Source organism: Ochotona curzoniae, unplaced genomic scaffold, assembly GCF_017591425.1.
Source record: "Ochotona curzoniae isolate NIBS_2020 unplaced genomic scaffold, NIBS_Ocur_1.0 contig_4612, whole genome shotgun sequence".
Classification (NCBI taxonomy): domain Eukaryota; kingdom Metazoa; phylum Chordata; class Mammalia; order Lagomorpha; family Ochotonidae; genus Ochotona; species Ochotona curzoniae.
Window position 1 is genome coordinate 5063178 of NW_024466343.1, and position 25341 is coordinate 5088518.

A 25341-nucleotide genomic window follows, 5' to 3' on the forward strand; every position below is an offset into this window, starting at 1 on the left:
TCATTAGGACACATTGAAACATGTATATAAAATGAAATTAAGGCCTGGAGGCGTGGCCTAGCAGCTAAAGTCATCACCTTGAACCCGCTGGGATCCCATATGGGCACTGGTTCTAATCCTGGCAGCCCCACTTCCCATCCAGCTCCCTGCTTGTGGCCTGGGAAAGCAGAAGAGGACAGCCCAAAGCTTTGGGACCCTGCACCCACACGGGAGACCCAGAGGAAGTTCCTGCTTCCTGGCTTCGGATCGGCATAGCATCGGCCATTGCGCTCATTTGGGGAGTGAATCATCGGACGGAAGATTTTCCTTTCTGTCTCTCCTCCTCTCTGTATATCTGACTTTCCAATAAATAAATAAATCTTTAAAAAATAAATAAATAAAATGGAATTAAAATGTGTTTATTTTAGTTCAATATTATAAAATCTTATTTTAGTTCAATATTATAAAATCCATATACATGAGAGCTCTTTAAAAAGTTCATAAAAAGAGTAAAATTTGTAAGTGTTTCAAAATACAAAATAAATTTTTAAAAAAACATTCATTTATTTTTTATTGCAAAGTCAGATATACACAGAGGAGGAGAGACAGAGAAAAAAATTTTCTGTGCAGTGGTTGACTCCCAAGCAGCTTCAATGGCTGGAGCTGTGCCAGTCCAAAGACAGGAGCCTGGAGCTTCCTCCAGGTCTCCCACGCGGGTGCAGGATCTCTAGGCTTTGGACCATCCTTGACTGCTTTTCCCAGGCCACAAGCAGGGAGCTGGATGGGATGCAGAGCCACCAGAAATAGAACTGGCATCCATATGGGATCCCTGTGCTTTCAAGGTGAGGACTTTAGGCACTATGCTATCACACCAGGCCCAAGATAAACTTATTTTTAATTCCACCTTTCCATGAACTTTTAGAGCCATCTTTATACTGCCCTGGGACAGAAATGGGCTATCCAATGAAAGTGTGCAGTCAAGGAAGCTGAAGCTAAGGCATTATATGCAGAGTAATTAAATTAGTGAGTCAAATACTCCAAGGTTGCAAGCCAAGATTAAGGAAAACAAGGTTCTAGGAGAATGCATGTGAGCATGATCTGAGCGACTTAGGGCAGAGATAGTGCAGAATAGGGAATGTTCTCAGAAGTGACAACTTAAGCTAAAACCATAAACATAAATAGTTGTTTGCTGAATAAATCGTAGATGATAGAAAAAAACAGTCTAAGTAGAAAGAACAAATGTAAATTCATTGGTAGAGAAGACTGAAGAGAAAAGCTTTATCAGTCATTGGAACACAGTAGCTCCTGAAACGTTAGATCTCTGCCTGACACCATATAAAACAAAGTGGTCTTTTGACCTAAGACATCAGCATCACGTCCTCTTGGTCCTTATTTTCCAGGGTTTTGTGTACATTGCCCATTCTTACTTTCCTGCCTGTCTTTCCTTCACTGCTGACATCTTTTTTAGTAAAGACCGATGCCACTCGAACACAGGGGAGAGAGCACTCAGCAGCCTGTTGGAGCACGGTGCGGGCGGGAAGAGCCCTGGCAGACAGTAGCTTAGAAACTGAGAAAGGGAATTTGGAGGTACTATAACTGTCAATTTTATTTTTTTTCTCTGAATCTATGAGGATATCTGATAAGGGTGATTTTGGAGGAAAATTCACCTGAGTTTGGTATAACACAATCATTCAAAATCGTCACAAGTGCACATTGTAATAGTTCAGCGTTTTTTCTTAACACATGGGCTACAATATGCATCCTTTGCATGATCCTTTAATGCTTGTTGAAGTGAAGATTCTAGGGACCACTCTCAAATCCATGGAATAAAAATCTGTAGGATGGGGCCTGGCATGATGCATTTTGTTCAGAACATTTTTGTTTTTTGCTTTATTTTCATTGTGTTTCCTTTTTTTGAGAGGCATAGAGACAGAGTTAAACAAAAAACTCTCATGCATTAGTTCACTCCTCAAATGCCGGCATTGACTGAGGTTGGTCTGGTCTGGAGCCAGAAGCAGAAACTCATCATATTTCTGACATGGGTGTTGGGAACACAATTACTCAAATCATCACTGATGTCTCAAAAGTGTCTACATTAATGGGAAGCAGAGGGCAGGAGTTGGAGCCAAGAATTGAAAGACTATTCATTTTTAACAAGCACTCCAGTTTGACTTGCACCCAATATAAAGTGGACAGAAACAAAAGCAAAAGACAGGAAAATCACAGCAGCTAGCTTTGCTACTGTTACAGTATTCTAGCTGATTATAACATGTAGACTACAATGGTTACCATGGGGATCCAGAAGCACAGGTAAACCTGAGAACTATTTCAAAGAAAACATCACAAAGAAGTGAAGGATTGGATTTTGAAATTGGGCAAAAGGAAAGGGCCCAGGAGAGCTGTTATCACTGCTGCTGAAAGTCAGCTGGCATCCGAGAGCGCTGGTGGCACCCTGACATAGCAGGGTTACTGTTGGCAGTGAAAGGAGAGAGAAGAGATGTAAAGCTTTGCAGTAAGGTGACAGTGCTTTGTAACAACAGAAAAGGAAAGGCAGAGATAACTAGAGAAAATAACCTGGTTTTCAATGCTGAGGGAGTGGTCAATGAACAAAGAGGGAGCTTATCATCCAAAAAGTTGGCATTAGATGCTGTCCTCACCTTAAAGGTACTTAACCAAATGAAGTGAGATCAGAGCAGGCAGACAGATGACACAATTTAAATTCCAGCAGAATGGTCAAAGAAAAACAGAAGGCAGATGATCTAGAGTTAAAACCAAGACGGTGTTGAGCTTCGTGAGAAAAGAAAAAGAAAGAGAGGTAATGGAGAATTTCAAAGTAGAGTTATGTCATTTGTTGCCAGTTTTGAATAAGAAGACAGGTTGGGGCATGTAAACAATGTCCACATTATTTGAGTATTTCTTTATCTGTGTAATAATATTAGGTGTTACATAGACATGGAAGAAAAGGACTTTTTTCCCTTCCACTTTACTTTGTTCTCAACTGTGGTGTCCATCATGAAATTGTTTGAGAATAAATTCCTTTTTATTATTATTATCATTTTATGATACAGTTCCATAGGCCCTGGGATTTTCCTAACCCCCCCCCCCCCAATTCCCTTTCCCCTCACTAAGTTTCCCTATTTCATTACTATAACATAGTTCTTCCTACACAGTCATATATCCATCATTGTGGGCATGGACAATGACATAGAGTCCCATATCCTATTGTCAAGATATAGTTAACAGTTTCATTGGAAGTCCATCTTCGTCTGGAAGTAGAGATGCATACTGCATTGTAACTGTGTAATGGAGGTTATCATATCCAGATGTGAGGATACAGTGAGTATGAATTGTTAAGATTTATTGATTGATTTGAAAGGCTAATTGATGTGAAAGAGAGCAAAAAAAAAAAGTTCATTTCCCAAATATCCACAGTAGCTGAGACTGGCTAAGCTGAAGCCAGGAGTCAGGAACTCCAATTGAATATTTGATTTTCTAGATGGTGTCAGGGACCTAAGTTACTGAACCATCAGCTTCTGTCTGTCAGGTACATGAACAAGGATCTGCTTTGGAGGTTTAGATGTGGAAGCTAGACTTGATTCCAGACATTCTGACATGAAACAGTGTCATCCCAAGCATACCCTAATCTGCTGGGCCACAACAACCTGCCCTACCTGTATTTTTCAAATAAATGTGACAAGAGACTTTTGTTCTGCTATTGCTTTTAAGCCTAGTATGTGTAAGACTTCATTTCTGTGCAGGGATACTCGCGTCAGCAACAGCTGCATGCTAAAACTCAAGAGATCAAACCTTGAAAGCTACATGCTAATAGGTTATTTAGTTTTCCAAAATCTTAAATTAACAACAGTTGGCAATAAAGCTCCTTAAAATTCCTTTTGTTCAGGATCCATTGTGTTGATCTTGAAGCCTGCTTTTTTTTTTCTGAGATGCTTGAAGCTGAGAGCTCCACCTAGTGGATTTAAAGGATTTTGCAAATTTCACAGAAACAGACTGCTCTCTAAAAGCCTTACTTCTACCTCACTTAGAGAAACAACAGGTATTAAAGGCTTGTATTGCGGCTTTAGGATAATTGTCAACAAAATATTTGCAAGTGTATGAAATGTACCAGGATACTTAGTTTGCAAAGCTGAATTTTCATTCTCATACCTTAATTAGGAAAATAAATCTGACATAAGTATGAATATAGAATCATCTGTGTAGAAAGCAGTAGTGTGACGCCAATAATTTATATTTGTGTAATAATTACCATAAAGTAAACATCAAGTGTAAAATCACTCAAGCATTTCTTTTCCTGTTTAACATTTCATTTGTTTGAGGTTCCTTTTTCCTGTTTGGCTTTTTTCCCGAACTAGGTAATACTTTTATTTCTAATTCTTTCATGTCTTAGAGAAGCATACTTAGTCAATTGTTTCAAATATGCGTTATGACTCCATCTTTGCTTTTCACCTTATTCAACTACACACTTTCATTATGTTGATGAAAAGGAATTATTGAGCATATGTCTTCCAAAATAATGCATTTGAAATGCATGCAAAGCCAGGAGTTGTTTGTGTGTCCTTTTGAAGAAAGCTAAAGTAGAAAATGATTATTATTTGAGCAATTTTGCTCACTCTGTTCTACATCTAAAAGTGATGTGTTAGCATTTCCAGCAGATGGTGGATATGTATGGGTTTTGCAGAATTTTCAGCTTCATTTATTCTGCTAGGAATTGGAGGCACCTCATGTTCTACCTCCAAATGACCATGTTTTACCTCTGGTAAGCGGGACATGTGTCTCCACTCTCATTGCGCCTTCCTTCAGTGTACTGTTTATCTGAGAGAATACTTTGAAACTCTCTCAAAGCATGCACATTACTGTTAATGTGAAGATCTATTTCACTATGAGGCATTCTATTTTTCTGGTTTCCTTTTTGACACTTAAATCTGTAGCTGTTCTGGCCTCCTTGACTGAATCAATCGATATATGTTTTTCACTTTTTTCCATTTCCTGCATGGGATCTCTCTCTCTCTCTCTTTTTTAAAGATTTATTTTATTTTCATTGGAAAGGCAGATATACAGAGAGGAGAGACAGAGAGGAAGATCTTCCGTCCAATGATTCACTCCCCAAGTGAGCGCAACGGGCCGATACTATGCCGATCCGAAGCCAGGAAATTCTTCCGGGTCTCCCACACGGGTGCAGGGTCCCAAAGCTTTGGGCCATCCTCGAATGCTTTCGTGGGCCACAGGCAGGGAGCTGGAAGGGAAGCGGGGCTGCCGGGATAGAACCGGCGCCCATATGGGATCCTGGTGCGTGCAAGGCGAGGACCTTAACCACTTGCGCCACCGCGCCGGGCCCTGCATGGGATCTCTTAAGGTCATTGTTGTGGTCTGAGTTAACATAGTAGAATTTGTTTTGTTCTCATACTACATGTTTTACCCTTCCTTCCCTGCTGTTTCTGTCTCTAGTGTTTCAGTGCTGGCTTCTCTGGGCAATGCCTTTGCGCTGTCAGGTCCTTTATCACTATTGTTGGCTACATGCCAAACGGCTGGACTGCTAGGAGGGAAAGTGCTGAGATCATTGGGAAGCTCTTTTCCGTTTTGCACGAGAACAGAATTTGTCTTCATAAGTGGTAGGGTGTTCTTGGATTGTGTCAGGGGAATGAGAAAGGAATCATAAGTTTCGGTGTTAGGAAGATGCTCTCCTGTATCGTTTCCTTCTGTAGCCATCATGCAATGTTCCACAGTTTGAAGGGACAGTTTTGGTTCAGCTCCTAATGTCTTTTCTCCATGTCCAAGTGGTTCATAATTTGAATTTTGCTTTTCCTGTTCTAAAGCCTGACTTTGACTTGATACGCGCTCCTCGATGTAGGTTTCAGCCATGTGGATATCTGGAGGTTGTGGTTGTGTCTTTGAGGACAAGAAATATTGGCTTAACTCACTGGTCTTTGATTTATCCTGCCCCGTGTGCTCAGGGAGCTCCGTTGCTCCCTGGTCAATAGCCCTCCTGGAATGCTGCGATGGTAAAACATAACTTCCTGTATGCTCCTGATCAGGAACTTGTAAATCGAGCTGATTCACACACTTGCTTTGCTCCGCTGAGAGCTGAGATAGTGGGCTGGTGCACACAGCACCGGAGGTCAGGGGCTGAGGCAAGGAAGAGCAGCTTCCTGCAGGAACTGGATCAGCCGGGTGACGGCTGCCATCTGCAGACCTCGGCTTAGCAACAAACACAGGGACACTTCCAGTGTTGCTTTTGCAATATGAGTTCTGCTTTGGGGCATGTTTGAGAAGGAGCCTCTTTGAAGAGAGTCTAACACGGCTGTTATTCTCTTGTACTTGAGGAAAACCTGTAGTCGAAATAAAATGTATTTTGGCTTTTTTCTCAGAGGTTTTGGATAATTTCTTAGGCAGTAGCACTATGCGTTTCTTTTGAAACTCTGGCAGCGATTTTTCTGGATGAACTTTGACTTTTCTAAAAGGATGTAAATTTAATTTTATCCTTAAGTCTTGTCCTTTAGTTTTCCTTTTCAGGTCAGTTTGACCAGTTCTCTTCCTTGTCAGAATCTGTGAATCTGAAATCCATTGTCCTTCTTTGTTTTTGTCTCCAAGGCTGCTGTGTTTTTTAAGCTCCAAGTTTATCAGGTGGTTGCTTTGATTTTTCTGAAGTTTCCAATAGTTTGATGTTTTCGGCATTATTGCCGATGTATCTTTTTCTGCTAAATCAGGATGGTGGAAGGTAACCCTTTTTGGTGAATACATTTTCTTGTTTTTTGTAGCTATCCCTGATATATCTCTGCTGTCTTCTCTCATAAGGAATTTTTCTATTGCATTATTAATTTGGATTTGCTCTTTCTCAGACTTTAAACGTTCTCTGTGATTTTGTTTCCTTTCTTTCACATAATCTTGAAATTGACCATAGGGCACATATTTACATGTAAGAGAATTGTTTAACTGGAAATACCTAGGCCTGCTCTGTTCTAAAAGTCTGTAAGGCTCATCATGTTTTGATCTCTGCTTTTGTAAGATCCTTTGAAGACAGCATTCCTCAGGCTCGCATGGTTTGGATGATGAGCTTGGAAGAAAATGTCTCTGCCTGTGAGGTTGTAAACCATTGTCTTCTTTTTCTGTTGGAGACTGCCACGATTCATTTGTTGAATTTTTTTCATGACTTTCAGTTGCCAGGAATGAAGCGGATGTTGCATAGCTTCTTCTAAATGTGTCACTGCAGATACCTGCTGAACAATAAACACAAAATTCAGTACTGTGCCAAGCTTGCTTATCTGAACTGATGCTTAGAAATTAAAACTCGGAGAGGCAGGGGTCCTCCCTCTGATTATGTCCATTCCTGTGTATGTCCTAGTTATAAACCAAATGCACAAGGCACATTTGATCGGTGAGTATATTTGCATGAACACCCTTAATGGCCATAATTCAGGCAGTTTAGATGATGACTTAAAAGTTGTAGAATTAAGAATAAAAATGATACTCATACTTTCATGTCTTTAATTGTTGTTTCTCAATAAGAATATTATCTAAACATTGTTCAAATAACCATAGTGATTTTTTTTTCTGTACTCTCCTCCAAATTAAAAATCAAAGATTGGGTGGGAAGTGGGTGCATTTTGGAGTAACTTGGTGCAAGTAAGAAAATACTCTAAATAACAAGACAAATCTTGTGAGTTATGGCCTCAGAGAAAGCAGAGTTTGTACATATTTTGTCTCCCATAGTTTACATCAATATCCATTGAATGTTTGTTCAATCAATAGGACTTGCATCAAAATAAGCATGTTTTAATTGTGTTTTTCCAAAGATTTATCTTAAGTGCCCTCATACATATAGCATTTTTTGTATAACTTTTTATAAAATTGAAGGATAAATTTGTAGAACAACATGATATAGTCTTATTCTGTTAGAATTTTGCATGTCATTTTTCATTTCATATTTGCCTTTTTTTTCTATTGATTAACACTTCATTAGGTGACTGTAGCCACAAATGGCAGCTAAAAAATACCAAAATGAATAGATCTTTTGAAATCTGGCCTTGTTTATATTGCACCGATGTCTGTCATTGTGTTAATGATACAAGTTCATACATGAGCAAATACATTTAGAGTGATCAGATGTTTCCCCCCACATCACATATCAATTAAATAATATGGCCAGATCTTGAATCAAGATACGTAAGACTTTTATCTTGATCATATTTTAACATCTTGATCATAATATGTTTTAATTGTAAATGACATCTGGTTAGTACCCTTTCTCTTGTTGCATGGAATTGTTTTAGAGGAAGGAATAACTGAAGCCTAGACTAGCATCTAATTCTAATCTGAGATCTGCTATTACCTTTCTGGGCAACCTTGAAAAAGCTACTTGCTTCCTGAGTGTTAGAACCTTGGAATAAAAGGAAACCATGTGGGACTATAGAAATGATTCTGGGGAAAGAATTTGTGCCTTTTAGATTCCCAGACTGTTCTGAAACTCAAAGATATATATTACAGACCTGTGTTAAGGCTAACATCTAGGACACCAGCAGAGAATCACATCCTACACTGGGTTCAAGTCCCAGGTCTGCATTCAATTCTAGAGTCCTGTTAATGCACACCCTGTGTAGCAACAGTGATGACCCAAGTGGCTCTTTGCCACTATTGGAAGATCTGAAATGAGTTTTCAACTCTAGGCTTTGGTCTAAACATTTGTGTTAATTTGGGAGAAATGAACTTGGAATGAAAGGGCTGTGTGTGTGTGTGTGTGTGTGTGTGTGTGTGTGTGTGTGAAATAAAATAAACATATACTTCTAAAGGGCAAATATTAAAACTATTGGACTAAATAATCTCTAAAGTCCCCTCTACCTATGAAACTCTAGTTCTATGATTCCAATGATGTTGTCTCCTTCTTAGCTTCTATTACAGAATGTGTGTATCTGTTCTCTTCCAGTATCTGCCTTTCCAGCTCTGGTACAATGCCTTCCACATAGTAGCATTTCAGTTACTTTTTCAAAAGTAATTGTGTTGATCTGACAAACCAGTGCTGTCAGTGTGAAACAAGAGAGTAGGTTTTAAATGGTGTAAAGATCACATTTCCTTCGATATAGGAATCTCCCACTCCGCAGATATCTGCAATGATTGGGTTGGAGCAGAAGATGCAAAGAGCCAGGAACTTCATCCTAGTTTCCCACAAGAGTGACAGGATCCCAAATATTTGGACCATCCTTCAGTGTTTTTCCCAAGAACATCAGCAGGTAACTAGATTGGAAGCACAGCAACTAGACATTGAAGCAGGTCTCTTATAAAAGGTGCTGTCATCACAAGTGGCAGTTCAACGCATTCCGACACAATTCCAGCCCAGTATGATTCTTGTGTAAAGGCTAAAAAGCAAATCTAATATGATCTTGTTTCTGGGCCACATATTTCTTTCCTTAATTATCCCTCTCTTGAGTCTGAAAACCAGCCCTCAAAAACATAACAACCAGAATCTGAGGAAAGGAATGAAAAGCTTACATCCTGCTTATAACAAATGTGAAATAATAAATGGTATCTTCTTATCCTGTTGTCCCCTAACCCATCCTCAGGGCCATATTTTCATGGTAAGAATCTTAGAGGACAGTTTTTCTGTCTTTGATATTCTAAGGACTGAGGAGAAGGAACTTCTACTTGTAAACCAAGTCAAATAAATGACAGTAGCCTCTTTTCAGAACAGCTATAAAAATGTTCACTGTGGGGTCTGAAAACAACACCTTACTATTCAACAAAATAAAGGAAGACATTTAATTCATTGCCTCTACCAAAATATTGACATTGTCCATGTACAGTGGGTAGATGTCATGGCCAGATTCACTTGGCTCCCAATATGAGACAATGAATTAAGTCCTGACTTTCCCTGAACTGGGAAGTTATCATTCTTGACAGCTCAGCAAGCGAAGTATGCTTCTTGACATTGCTCCTGGAATGAATCACGAGCATTAGAAGGCACATTCTTCTAATTTGTCATACTCTGGAAAGGTTGCTTACTGCAGAATTGGCATCAGAGCCCAAAGGATTTGGAAACAAAAGCTGATACTTACCTTCCCATAAATCTTAGCAGCACTATTGCTATTTAAAAGGCTTTTTTTTCCTTTGCCTTTTTTATTTTGACATTGTTGGATATTAGGTATCAGATTTTAGTTTAGTAGACAGGAGACACACTCTCAGTCCCCTGACAATGAGACACCCCAACATTACCCCACAACTCACATACATATGTACACACACACACACACACACACACACACATACACTCCATCTTCAAATGTTTAGAATACAGATAGACTGATGCTGTAGTTTTAACAACATTTCTTTTTGGGGAAATTAAAGGAGGCTCCCACTTTCATGTAGAACTAAACAGTCTAGCATCGTTTTTTAAAATAGGACAAACTTACCCGTTGTTCTTGTTACGTGCTGTGGCAGGGTTTCAGCTTGGACCTTTCTGGTCTCACACTTCCTGAAATTTTCAACTCTGTTTGGGCAACATCTTGTAACTACGCCTGCTTCATTAAAAGCAGCCATCATCCCAGGAGGCTCTGAACATCCTGTCTGCAGCAATCTGCCATCAAGGCAAAAGAAAGCGCTGTCTGCCCCATGGTCCTTCCCTTTCAGGTTTCTAAATGATCCGTCAAGGGCTGTGGACTCAGAGGACAGTGTAGCTTGATGGCTGTTTTCCTGTGAAAGTGGCATTTCCTTTCTGGATCCCACAATGGACATGACCTTTATCTCGCTTTCCTGAGTTAAGTGGCAGTTACAGTCTCCCTTAGCGTGGTAATTTCTTGCCTCATGAGCACACAGGGATTCATCGAAGGTTCTGCAACAAAGGTTTTCTGATGTGTGTTCATTTGATTTGCCTTGTTGGAGTTTCCAGTTAAATACAACTAAACCTAGGCAAGTGAGACCAACAGCTCCTGTGATAAATAAAGAGACCATTAAAAGATAACATCATAGAAAGAAACATATAAATCACCAAATGTGAACCTCACAAATATAAAGGTTAATGGCTCAAAGGGTATCAAAAGGGATGGGAAGTCCATCACCATTCGGAAAAATATCAGGCTAGATATAGGTTATATAATTGACACTGTTCTGCCCTCCAATTTGGAACTTTCTTTGTGGATATTAAAAAGTATAAGAAGCAACACCATCTGGATTCTCTCTGGTAGGGATAAAATGGTTTTTCATGGACTGAAATTCATTCAAGATAAAATAATTCCTGCATGAAAATTATATTTTCTGCCTATTGAAAAACAGTTTACTCCCAATTTCCTGTTTCTTTATCTCATAATCACTGAAATGACTACAATTAGTATATTTCGTGAAATTCTCATATACCCTAATACCTCCTCCCAAAAGAACAGTTGATCCTATGTGCTATTGAACTATCTTAATATTCCCTATAGCTTCACCACCACCAGCTCACTGACTGTCATTAGCAAGTAGGCCCGACTCCTTGGTATTCATGGGTCAGTGTTATCTGGGCCTCTCCTCTTCCTTCCTAGCCCTAATTTACATTGCTTTCAACACTCAGACACCCTATTTTAAACTTGTCATTAGTCTTAACACATACATGTAAGTCTTTGCATATTCTCTTAATGATTTTTGTAATATATTCTTTTTCATCTTGCAATGATCATTTTCTTTTATGAACTCCCACAATAAGATGAATAACTTTTAACCTCAGAAATTCTGGAACTATCGATTCAGTTCCATGTGGATAGAGTTTATCCTCTAAATAAAAACTGCAGGGCACAATGAGTCTAAACTTGACTGTACCTCACCTACTCTTATTTCACAAATCACACCTTAAACTACCCAGATACTCAAACCAAAGTCTTTGGGTCCTATAACCATTTCTCTATTAAGCAGACTTCCTTCGAATCTCAGCACTTAAAAAGGGGCTGTGACAATGATGACGATGACAGTGATGCTAGTCATCGCTTCCCTTCTCCACTGTATACCCTTTTCTTCTAGAGCTATGCAGTGTGGGAAAACAAGAATGTTCCATTTCTACTCCCAGTGCTTACAACTCTGGCCCAAACAAGGTACTCCAGAAATGCTTATTGAGAATACTTACAAAGAAAATCTATTTATGAATTCTGATCATGGACAGTGTTAGCTGATATTATCTTACAGATCCCTCTAAAGGCCATCAGGAAGCACAGAGTGAACAGGGAAATCCACGTTCAGAGATCAGGTGTGCCTGTATCTGCTGTGTGAACTTGGGCAAGTCTGTTTCCACTTTTGGAAAAGTGAACAGTGAAGGAGATAAATTCATCTTTCAGGGAGACCAGCTCAGGCAAACAGTTAATTGTCTATACCTATGTTTGGCTCTTTCTGTGGGAACTTGAATAATAAGACATGACTTTTTGTGAACTTAAAACAGAAGGCAGGATTCAATGCTTGCTATCATGCAGCAGGTTAAGCCACTTTCTGCAATGCCACCATGTCACATGGGCATTGATTTCAATCTCAGCTGCTCCATTCTCAAAACTTGTGGAAAATGGCCTGAATGCTTGGGTTCCTGCATCAACAAGGGAGACTTGGATAGAATTCCAGGCTCCTGGCAATGGCATGACCTAACTTGGAAATTGGGGCCATTTGCGGATTCTCTCTCTCTATTTCTCTCTCTCTCTGTGTCTCCTTCCACCACTTTTCCCTCCCTCACCCTTGTTCCTTCTCTGTAATTCTTCCCCTCAAATAAATTAATGTATCTTTAATTAAATAAAAAAGGAGAGTGAGGTGGGAGGGTTTCAGAAATGATGGTTTCAGCCTTTTCAATTAAAGATTAAGTAAGAATATCAGTTGTTATCATAAAAAAATTATTCCAACCATTTTACATGTCACTATTTCTTGAAATCTAATGAGCTTATTTTAAATTATTAGACAATATGCTATAGAAATGCTGTATCATATTGAAATAATTTAATCTTTTTCAGGGACATCAACTCAGATGTCCATCAACAGCTGGATCTATAAAGAAAACATGTTATATATACACTTTAGAATACTATTCAGCCATAAAAAGTAATGAAATCCTATCTTTTGCAACTATGGATACAAACAGAAGTCACTATGATTAGTGAAGCAAGACAATCTCAAAAATACAAATATATCAAATGTTTTCTCTGATATGTGGCAGCTAATATAGAATTCCAAACTATCTATCAGAATGAATTGATTACCTTGGAATATGATTCTCATTTTTAGCCTGTGTTTATGCCTCATGGAAATGTGTTCTTTCTACAATTTTACTTGTTAAATGTTATGATTAGTGGTGAATTAAGCTGTGAATAAGGAGTGTTTTATAACTTTGTCTTTGCAAACACTGTAATAGAAGGCAAGAAGGGAGCAGTATTTGCAGAGGAGTAGGGGTGTGAAAAGTGTTGTTGTCTTCTTGGAACTGGACTTATGGTTCGTGTAAAATCTACTCATAGTAATAAACGCACTTAAATGTGTTGAAATTTCTCTTGTTGTAATATTTCCCAAATTAAGTTCTCAAGAGCAGTAACTCAATGAAATCCTCTGTAAACAAGAAATGCATGATCAAGCAGGTTTGAGAGATGTTGTGCATTGCATCTTCTCCTTACAGATACCTAATGATCATTAGAAAATGGAAAGCTACAAGGGTTGCCATAGTGAATAAGCCTGCATTACATTGTTTAACCAAACATTTCTCAAACCTTTTTGAATCCTCCAATCTATTGCTTATGCATGAATTTACATTTTACTGGAGTGCTTATTAATTATCCCCTAAAACTAATGTTCTAGAGGCACAATTTAAGGAAAAGCTGTTTACTGCCCCATCACTTTTACCTTTTATGGTAAATTATTTCTTAGCGCACATAATTGCCGACCTTGTTGCAACCATTTATTTCTCTTTCTAAAAAGATTTTAATTCCCTCCTAAGTAAGTTTCACTAATGCTGGTAGTAGTTTCATTGTCCAGTCCTGATGCTGGTCTTCATTTATTCTGATTAGAACTATGACTACCATGAGTTAAAAACCCGATGTTAAATTCGATTTCTGGAAATCTATGAATAATGATTTTAGCACATATTAAAAAATCAGTTTAGTCCTGATATCATTTCTGGACCTCTAGTCTTCTGGCTTTGGAGCATTGCACACATACATGTGAACACACACACACAAACCAATTCACTATACACTGATAACATATAGGAAACTACTTGCATTATCTGGGTAGCTCAAGAGATCTCCATCTGGAGTCAGCATTGAGGCACAGCGGGTTAAGCTGTGACCTGTAATTCCAGTATCGTGTGTAAGTGCTGGTTCCAGTCCTAGCTGTTTTATTTCTGATTCAGCTTCATTACTTGTGCAGCTAGGAAGGTAGCACAGAGTAGAGCAAAGCCCAAATCCTTGAGCTCCTGCCTCCCAAAAGGGAGACTTAGATGGAATTCCTGGCTTCTGGTTTCAGGCTGACCTAGACTCTGCTGTTGTGGCTATTTAGGGAAGAACCAGTGAAATGAAAATTATCTTTCTCTGTTTCTCTGTCACTTTATATAATATTGAAAACAAAAGGAAGTCTCATTCATTTGTGGGTATTCAACTAATGACACTATATGTTGTTCTTGACATTCATCCAGTGAGATGTAGAGTTAATATGTAGTTTTTTTTTCAGATTTATCTGTTATTTATTGCAAAATCATATATATATATATATATATAGAGAGAGAGAGAGAGAGAGAGAGGGGGGCGGAGACACAGAGAGGAAGATCTTCCATCCAATGATTCACTCCCCAAGTGATTGCAATGGCTAGAGCTGCGCTGATCCAAAGCCAGGAGTCAGGAGCTCCTCTGGATCTCCCATGTAGATGCAAGGTCCCAAGGCTTTGGGCCGTCCTCGACTACTTTCCCAGGCCATAAGGAGGGAGCTGGATGGGAGCAGAGATGCTGGGATTAGAACCAGCGGCACACAGGACCTCAGCGCGTACATGGCGAGGACTTTAGCCGCTATGCCACCATGTGGAACCCCATCCATAGTTTTTAAAAATAACTTCTTAATTATTATTGAAGAGAAAAGGACTAGGTACTGTTCTCTCATTTGTTGATCTGAGAAGCTATGGGACAAATTAGATAAAATTTTTAGAAGAAATCCAAACAAAAAGAAAACCCAGGTTCAGACAGTTTGACTTGTTCTTAATCATACAAGTTCCAAGATTTAACTAGAACAATCCAGCTTCAGAACTGATACATTTCACTTCTGTTTTATACTTGCCCTTCCATGTAGATAATAGGATACATGCAATTTTCATAATACAATCTCCCCATGCAACAGGAAAAGTGCACTTACTATTACATATACACACAAAAGCCTGCAGGAAAGTGTGTGCATCTCATCATTTTTTTCTTTCTCATAGCAGCATAATAAATACAATGACTTCTTTGTTAAATAAATAATCAATAAAATGTAGATATGATTCCCCTATTATAGAAAAGAAAACTAATGTGTAAATGGCAAGTTGCTTCATTCAGCAGCACAATATTAGGTATATCTGCACTGGAGCATTTGAAATGCTGGCCGAGAGTCTTTTGCTCTATATGTTGCTGCACTAGGAAATTATCACAACCTCTGCTATATCAGTTATCATTTTCCCAAATCTACAGGCCATTTCTCCTTTCCATATTCTAGCCATTTTCCCCAGTTACCAATAAGGATCTCATATGGCATATGGAAACGAGGAAGACACACATCTTTGTCATACCTGCAAATCCAAGCACAGTGAAAAGGGCTACATCTTGCCCTGGGAGGAAGGGACGTCTGTCCTTTAGAACCAGGGTGAGATTGGGTGCTTTGGGATCACAGTTGGTTTCATACAACTTCAGCAGGTTCCTTGTGATGGCCGTAGCTGCAGCAGGCACCTGGCAATTCAGGTCCCTGGCATTTGTGAGCATGTGAGTAGAAGAGGAAATGTAGTTTCTTAAGAACCGGGCAAGGGGGTGGAGATCACAAGTGCAGCTCCACTGGTTCTTGTCTAAGCTCAGAAGGATTAACTGCTTCAGGGGAGTAAAAATGTCAGGCATGTGAGTCAACCGGTTTCGTGAAAGGTCCACTTCCTGTAGTTGAGGTAGAGGTTGTAAGGCCTCTCTCTCGATGTAGGAAATAAAATTGTTAGATAAATCCAGATGTCTGAGATTATGGAGGCTGGTACCTGCAAAGGAGCTGTCTGTGAGATTGGTGATCTGGTTTCCATCCAGCTGGAGCCGGGTTAGGCCCCTGGTGTTTCGGAACCAGGAGCCCCGCAGCGTGCGAAGGGCGTTGTGGCTCAGCACCAACACCTGCAAGCTATGGAGCTCACTGAAGGTGTCATCTGGGAGCGATGAGCTTGAGATTTGGTTGTGTCCCAGCAACAAGGTTTGCAACTGCGTCAGCCCATGCAGTGCCTCTTGCTCAATGTTCTTGATCTTGTTTCTGCTCAGTGAGAGCAGTGCCAGATTGAACAAGAGAGACAAGTTTGTGCTCTCTACAGAGGACAGGTGTCCGTCAGTGATGATGAGAAGCCTCGTGGTCACAGGGGCTGCTGTGGGGAAGAAAAGCACAGACTAGAAGCGGGGACACATGAGAGTGTCAGAGTGCACTGGGAAGGAACAGAGTCAACTGCACCTGAGCAGCCTTAGCGTATGGGTGAGAATGATCTACGCAAGGAAAAAGTGATTTCTAAGTTTGAGAAGCAGCTGGCTGTTTATAAGAATGAGGGATTCTAATCTTTGTTACTGTGACATGCTTGTTTCCTTGAAATGCCAACGTTTAATTTGTTCTTTGAATTAGCTTCATTGAAGTTGATTTCAGGTTGGGTTCTGCCCCAGTCCTTGTCTTACTGTACATATAGATTTTGCCCAAGCTTCCTGGTTTGGAAGTTTCCCAGTAGTTGTGTATATTTGTACTATGGAGTCAATCATATTTTCTCTTAGATATAATGGTGTGAGTAGGGGCATGAGGGAGCAAGAAGAAGCCTTGTTTTTTTTTTTTTTTTCTTTTTTAGCTTCAGGCTAAGAGTTGGCAACTTGGTAAGGATCTATATTCTCTCCAGACAACCTAAGGATCTGTCAGTGGGGTCCTCATTATAGTTTGAGCCGTCTTGGCCTCTTGTCTAATATCTGTTTCCTCCAATGAAGTCCGACATGTGCTGACAGGTGGTACTCAGGGCATCCAACTGTTAAATCCCTTCACCATAATCACCTCGGAGGTATCATGCTCTGTCATTAGAAATCAAAATGCTTTAACTCAATAAAGATGTATTATAATCAGGAGTTATTGTAATACATCTTTATCATGCTAAACTTGTTTTGACTGTAAATGACAATGTCATAAGGATGGAGGAGTCCATTGTTCCTGGGAGGTCTACCAGTGATATTAGAACAGTCAGCCATGTGGGAAGCAAATAACAATTCCCTTAGGGCAAGCACACTGCATTGCTGAAACAAAGAGCCGAAAAAATGTAAATGGCCAAGGACTTTCAGAATGCCTTCTTCGGGAAGAATCCGTCTCAGCTGTGCAACACAGGCAAGCTTAAATGATGGCACTCTCTATAAACACACACACACACATATACATATGTATGTATGTATGTATACATATGAGAGAGAGAGATTGAATTCAGTTAGTTCTGGCCAGTTTAGCATTGTACTGCATTCATTATTGTTTTTGTTATGAGGTGAAGGAGTTTTGTTTTCCTGGCCTCAATCCTTCAGGGATTTCTCAGCTTTGGATGAACTAGCTGTTATTTCTGTCAATCCTTTCTTGTCTAGGACTTGACAGAAACCCCACTCCGAAGTCATCCATTTATTTCTTTCTGTGAAATCTGACTTCACAAATGTGGCATTTTGAAAATGAAAAGGGGAGTCTGGAGGTGCAGCAATGTAGATGAGAAATATTTGTTTCCTCCTGACAGCAACTGTCTTTGATCAGAAAAAGAGAGATACCATGTAGTCAGTAAATGTATTTTAGGGAGGAGGGGACTTTGTGCAGTTACAATACTGACTGGAAACAATGTACATATCTAGGAACCTTAAATCCTTTTCTGTTCCTATCTGGGGTGATGATAACTATACTCGAAATTCTTGGCCACAAGGTTTCAGAAATGGAAGAAACTATCATTTTCTACACAGTCTCAACTCAGGTTTATTGCTGGAAAATTTTTCAGTGGCAGAGCGTATAGCTTGTTTATCTAGTCTTGGATATCAGAATGTAAATCACATCCTCTTCAAATTTGTTAATAAGGTGTCTTATTAAATTGTTGACTTAAGCAAGCAATATGTAATGAATACAGGCAGTGTGTCTTGTTAGTATTTCTACAGCTCATTTACCACCAATAAAAACAGACCAGACTTTCAAAATGAGATGCACTTTGATAATAATCTGTTTCAGTGGTACATCACTTAATCTTACTAATGTTGAACAATTGTAGTTCAGATTTCTGATTTGCTTGTATTCCTTTCAGCTGGAGGTAAGGTTCAAATCTGAAGAAAATATGGACAAAAATAAGATCAAATGATTTTGTGAGTTTATAATTACACAGTATTCTTTAGCAAAAGCAAAGTATTTCAGTTACCTTTGAAAGTCTTAAAATAGCTTTGGTTGAGACCAATAGGAAAAAGAAAATAAAGTAATATCATTGGTCTCTTTGGTCATTATGAAGGCCAGCTCTTTCAAAGGTGACTGCTTTCAGGCTGAACTCAAACAGCAGTCAGAACAATTATAGGTTTGGCAGGAAATTCACCGGATAAACAGAACACTGCTTTTTAGCGTTGTTGATTTTATTACCTATTACATAGGGTAGCTGCTGACAGAGGGTTGCATCTTGGGTACACAGCACACAGGACGTGGGGCAAGCTGCCACCAACCTCAGCATGATGGTAAAAAGAATGAACCATGCACCTGAAAGGAAAGTAGAGAGCAACATGCATCATAATGTTGCAAGTGTTGTTCCAGACCTTAGCATATGCAACCCAAGAGGCAGCTAAGGGATTTCTGCTCCTTAAAAGATACTCTCCTGTTTTCACAAGATAGCAAGTAAATGTCTAGTATTTTTATTTCACATGCAATGTAAACTAAAACTTTAAAGATTTTGGCTATAAATTCAGAAAACTCTTATCTAGGACATACCTATTAGTATAGATAAAGAAAGTAAGTTACCCTGTAGAATTATGTATAGTTTCTAGCGCTTTCCCACAAGCATTGTCTTCTTTAGATCTCTTCATTCTGTAACTCAGTTTGAGGCTGAGGAAACTAAAGCTTGGATTTGTTCTTAAACCATCCAGTCTCAGAGCCAGTAGCTGTATTTAACCAAGTTTTTCAGCTTTCAGTTCAAGGTTCTTTCTAGTATGCAGAAACTAATCTCAGATACTGACTCTAACATAATTACAACTAGATTTTTAGGTTTTACAGATTCATGTGCCATAATTAGAGAGCAAGAGCATGATGGGAGATTAAGATCACAAATCCCTCCTAACTTAGAATTTAGCTGTAATTTACTGATGATATTACAAAACTTATTTCTTTCTCTTATTTTCTACATGTTCCTGTGTGAGATAGTATGGAATAAGTATAGTAAATGTTACATTTTAGCACTTGTTTTATGCTTTTCAGACATCCAATGAAACACTAATTTCATTTGGATTTCATGTTCATAAAATGATCAACCAATACAGTATGATAGTTTGAGAAAAAATAAAATTAGTAGCTATCATTCATTCAGCAAATATTTCTAGATTAGCTTATATCTACAAAGACATGCTCAAGACACTTTGGATATAGCAGTAAACATCAAACTCTTGCCTTTATGGGTGTGCCTTTAATGAAGGGCATACAAATGAAAGCAGATATTTAATCATCTGGTGATAAGTGTTACAGAACAAGTAAAGCAATAAAAAGTAAATGGCATTAGCTTGAGTAGTTGTAAATATCATGGGCAAATTAAAACTCTGGTACAATCACATTTGAACAAAGGCCTGGCAGAGATAAAGGCGCTACTGCATCCAGGTGGAGAGATTTTAACTACAAAGGCCTCCACAGTGTACTGGGGTCCACAAGCAGAGATATTCTGCCAGCTCAGTGTGCATATCAAATGCAGTAGATGCGGTTTTACAGGTTTTTGTCAACCTTACACATGAATGTACCCAGATAAAATGGCAAAATTGGAAACTTGTAGAGAGAAATTGCTTATCTGAAGTAAGTCCCCAAATGAATACTTTGGCTACAGGTTCAGAAAGCACTTCAGAATAAAAAAAGAACAGGAGCAGCAAAATGGAAGGAAATTGTAATGGTCTAAGCAAGATACGGACTTAAGATGGAGAAGATGGCAGTTTATGGACATTTTTATTACGATAATGCAATTCAACAAATCTGTGCTCAAATAATCTATATGTTGGAACATACTAAGTGCACAAGAATAAATAAACCATTGCTTCCCTTCAAAGTGTTACCTATCTAAAACACAAAGGAGAGTAAAGCATATCTCAATAAAAGTTAAAAGTCACTTCGGAGAATCACATAGACAACTAAGGAAATTGTGTTTCTTAGGATTAGCATTTACAGGGTTCAGTGGATTTCCATGGTAGAAAATAACAGTTAGATACCTCCAGTCTAAACACATAATTAGAACAGTGACTTGAATAGGCCACAGTTAAATCTCAGCTCCTTTTAGCCCCAACTGAGCATCTTAGAGTCTGTACTATGAATGTGTGCTTCAGAGTCAGAAATTTAGGTGGAGTTTACAAAATTCTCAGGCTTCTTCCAAAACCTCCCCTCAAAGTCAATGCCAGAATGTGATAAACAGAATGCTAAGAATGCCGCAAGAGCTTTGTTGCCTGAAATCCATGGCATGCATCATGGCCTCTTCTTGATTATATGCAGTACCTATAGGCATTAGCATTTCTCCCATGATCCTGTTTCCTCATATGACAAAGGAAGATTATCCTGAGTTGGCCTGACCTAATCAGGAAAGTCCTTTAAATGCAGAGAATATTCCTTGGTTTGTCACAGAAGAAGAAGTTGGAAAAAGTGAACAGTCGTGTTGTGAACTGCCTACAAGGATTATTTGAAAGGTGACTTTGGGCATGCTCTTCAACCCGCAGTCACTCCAGGACAATAGTTGGCCAGAAAACAGACATGATTCAAACTGCTGTGAAGAAAAGTAGTTCTATCAACAACCTACGAACTTGGGTGAAATCCCTGAGCTTCAGAAGGGAATTACATTGTGAATTTATGTCATTCTGATGAGACTCTCAGCAAAGAACCCTGCTCAGCTTCACTCATGGAAACTGTGAATCATAAACAGGCATTGTTTTAAATCACTCATTTTATGCTGCTTTGTTAGAAAAAAAAATAACTAATACACATTGCTTGCCTGAGTTGTGCCCTCTGGTTTTCTAAATAAACAAACTCTCAGGATTTTTGCTTTTTCCTAAGTTGCAGAAGGGGTTTAACCTCGGGCTAAATGTTGTTTTAAAAAATAAGACACTTTCTCCATGATCTTTTTCTAAGTGACTTGCTCTCTATTCTTGCTTTTTTCCCACTATCTACTTTCTTTTACTATTTGAGCAGAGTTTATAGTGGTGATTCCTATAAAGGTTTATCTAATTCAAGCCCCTTGACCCAAACAGATTCTGGAACTTTTGATGGTAGGATCAATGTAATTTCCTGGATTGTTTGATAAAAGTACCATAGAGAGAAGTCAACAACTTTGCTGTAGTTCTGGGTCTGTGCAAGTGGAAGGATGGAGTTGTTATTTACTGAAATAAGAAACATTATTAATACAACCAATTGCATGCATGAATTTAGAGCTCAAGAGAATATTCTCTTGAATGTAGAGATAGCAATCTGGGAATTATTTTTCAAATGCATTATATCGGAAATGCTTTTCAAAGCCATGAGGTCAAACTATTCCCCAATAAATTAAGTCTAAATACAGGAGTAAAGGGACTCAAAGATGAATTCCTAGGACAATCACAATTTTAAAGATACAGAAGAGGGATGGACCAAAAAGAGAAGACTTAGAAGTAATTAGTAAAAGTGTGGACAAAAAAATGAGAAAATAGTAGTCTCTCAGCCAATTGAAGAAAAGAAAAGTATTTCTGACCCAAAGGAATGATTGTTGATTTTTAATATTTTGCCAAGTGAAATGAGCATTGAGACTTAATCATTGAATTTAGCAATAAGGAAGTCTGTACCCTTAACATAGTAGTTTCAGCAGAGTGGTGTAAGAGAAAGCTTGAATAGGGTAGAGTGAAAATGGGAGAAGAAAAATTAGAAAGAGCAGATTTAGACAATTCTTTAGAACAGTTTGCTACAAAAGTGAAAAGAAATACAGCAGTAGCTTGAAGGAGTGAAGAGTCTTGTTTTATTGTTCATTTTTTAGCTGGGAGAATATGTAACACGCCCGCATGCTCACAAGGATTGCACAATAGAAATGAAACATCAAAAATGCAAATAATGGAAGAGAAAAATTACTGCTATAACACAAGTAGAAACAAGCCCAGTCCATCCACTGAAACAAAGTGAAGGCAGGTTATATAGGTTTGAATTCAGGTCAGTAGCTGGATGCACTGGTGAAAGCTAGAGGTTGGAAGAGATATGAAATTTAAAATAACCACCAGTAGCTTGCACAAGCCGGAGCCTCCCTGGGCAGCACTAAGGAGCAGCTTGCGGGAAGACTAGGTTGTTTCCAAGTAAAGTCAATCATGAAGAATTTAGACAAGGCTGCGTTTTTTTTTTTTTTCAGTTGTACATAAAATACACACTAAGCCAATGGAGTTTAAGGTATATGGAAGCAAGTGGTCACTGGAAATGATTGCCCATGAAATATAAGATTGGTAAGGGGAAAGTGAGAAAATGATATGTCTAAAGAAATAAGGAGAAGTTATGAAGTGGAAGGATAGATGCAAACATAGATGGGATAATATCTACTGTAGCTATCATAGCACATAGAAAATGTACACATGAAAATGGGCTTTATATTATTTTTTAAGTGATAAAATGGCTCTTAAGTAGTGGTGTGGACCCAGTAACGTTGAAGTCAGAACTCTGGAAGAAGTGATTGGAAATAAAGATGGAGGGCATAGGGGCATGGCAGGTTGACAGAAAGTGGTAGAGACGGGGCTATGGGATGATGCCAAATGTGAGTGACCATGGGAGTAGGGCGGATATGCTCAGTGTGGGATAAGGAGGTAGTGGAAGCAAGGGATGAAGCTATTGTCTTGTTGCAAGGAAAAATGAAGAAAAAAAGAAAGCACGAAGAGTGGTGTTAGAGACCTTGATAGTCAAAGTGATTAAACTCTTCAAAAAATGAGGGAGAAGGACCCAGAATAATAAGCTACAAGTTGGTGGCATTCATTGGACAATAAAGCAGCAGTAGCAGCAAGAACAAAAATGATACTAGCCACTCGCCTCCCGCAGCCCCCACCAACCCAGAGGTGCAGAAAATGTGTGAAAAGAGCTTCCATTTGAGAAGGTTCTGGAAGCACGGTCCTCATGGGAAGGCTAGATATTAAGGAAGAAATTGTTCTACTAAGAATCTAAATTAGTTGGTTACTGCACCTGAATGTTAAATTGGGTTCTACACCTCCTGGCAGTGAAAGTTTCATAAAGTGAGAAATGAAAGCATATCTAGTCCTTAGGATCTGACAAAAGGAGGCGTATGATTTCTTCTAAACAGACCAACATTTTTGAAATTCCAAGAAATTTTCCCTCCAATCTATAATCATTTTTCTATATCAAATTTATAACAAAGCTTGAAATACAGAAAGAACACAATTTAATATCCATTTAACTGAATTCATCTAACACAAAGATGTTCATAATGAAGAAAATCTTTTTAACATCGGTTTTTCTAGGTAAAATTCTTCCTTAAATCCTAAAATAGAGCATAGTTACGATGTTTCTGTCCTGATATTAGTTTTAAATCTGTGAGGGTCTTTTCAAACGTGAAAGTGATTACAAAATTAGCTTTAGAAATTCTTTTTTCCTATGGACATAATGTAGAGGGCATTTTAAGGTATGAGAAAGTTAATAGCTCTTAGTATTAACTTTTATTCTTTCATGTTGAAGAGGAAAATCTGCCATTTTAAAAAAATGCAAAGCTAATTAAAGCTTTTTCACTGTTTTATTATCTAAATGTAGTTGCAAATTCTGACTTAAAACTCTTATCAGAGAAAGACTCAACATCCCTCCATGAACAGCAAATGAACATTCAATTAACGCTTCAATACAAGTGTATTTTAAATAAAAAAATATACTTTATTGTTAATCTCATTCTTTGTAAATGCCAAAACCTAATTTGAACAATTCCGAGTTTCTTCCATTTTATTCTTAGGGGGAAAAAATGTTTTCTCTATTTGCAGGGAAGACCTGAGTTCTCTGAAGTTGTCACAAAGTTAGAAGAATGTCTCTGCAATATTGAGGTAAGACCTTTGGCTCATGAAGTATGTCCTTCATGAAGTATGTCCTTAAAGAAAGCCTCTGAATTCCCAAATGTCAGAGAATGTAGGTGATACGGTTATTACAGAAAGGTGCTTTGAGGATAAATCCTATTCAGCAATTCTACAGAGTGGAGAAGTGACTGCATCTATGGGGGTAAAGGTAAATTTTTGGTGAATGTGGACCCTTCCAATAAGTAATGATGCAGCTTAGGGTATTGATATGAGAAAATTTGAAAATAAAAATAAGCTCCCATTAGAAAGTACATATTTAAATCAATTGTTTTCCTGCACAAAAGTTCCCACGAGCCAAGAAACGTAAGCTAGAATATCAAGCCATTATCTATTTATATTTAATAGAAAAGAACAAATTATCACTAAAACTAGTGCTGAGCTTAATTGCTGAAATTTGTTTTTTCACACCTAACATATGTTGTTGAAAGTGATATACGTTTGTAATCAGGTTAACGGCATTTTCTGCCTTTACTATCAAGGAGCTGTTTGCTTTAATTTTCTCTATAATTGCCTTAATTTTCTATACACCTGGTCAGAAGATCACATTTGCAAATAGACAAGGGAGCCAAAACATAAGCACTAACTCAAAAATAGTGTATTCTCCAAAGCAATAGTGTGCTCTTGGAGGAGCTAAGGGACGTCATAAATACAGGATCGCATACATATTTCTGTATGCTGAAAGTGACAGAAACTGGAGAGCATCCATTCTATACATACAACTAACTCTTAACATGTAACCATCCAAGAAAAATTATCTTCTAAAAATGCAAACAAACCTCAACTAAGAATTTCTGCAGTCTTGTCTATTGTGAAAAGATCCCAGGTTTGTAGTTGCAGACTGCAGAGTGTGGCTCTGTTTCACAACTCCGCACTGGCTTGTGAAAGTAAGGCT

The 25341-nt window shown here is 38.5% G+C and overlaps 2 protein-coding genes across 2 annotated transcripts in view; one reads left to right on the forward strand and one right to left on the reverse strand.

Moving 5' to 3' along the window:
* The window catches only part of LOC121161044 (serine/threonine-protein kinase TNNI3K), a 265903-nt gene that overhangs the window by 184159 nt on the left and 56403 nt on the right, over positions 1 to 25341 (forward strand). Inside the window, exon 22 of the mRNA XM_040987283.1 lies at positions 24360 to 24419. Within this exon, the coding sequence (XP_040843217.1) occupies positions 24360 to 24419 (60 nt within the window). The remainder of the gene's footprint in view (positions 1 to 24359; positions 24420 to 25341) is intronic.
* On the reverse strand, positions 1338 to 18871 carry LRRC53 (leucine rich repeat containing 53). The gene is given in 10 exon segments (XM_040987245.1): positions 1338 to 1546; positions 4608 to 4661; positions 4664 to 4764; positions 4766 to 4804; positions 4806 to 4902; positions 4905 to 5002; positions 5321 to 7208; positions 10395 to 10910; positions 15725 to 16540; positions 18784 to 18871. Coding segments are annotated over 10 exon segments (3906 nt in total).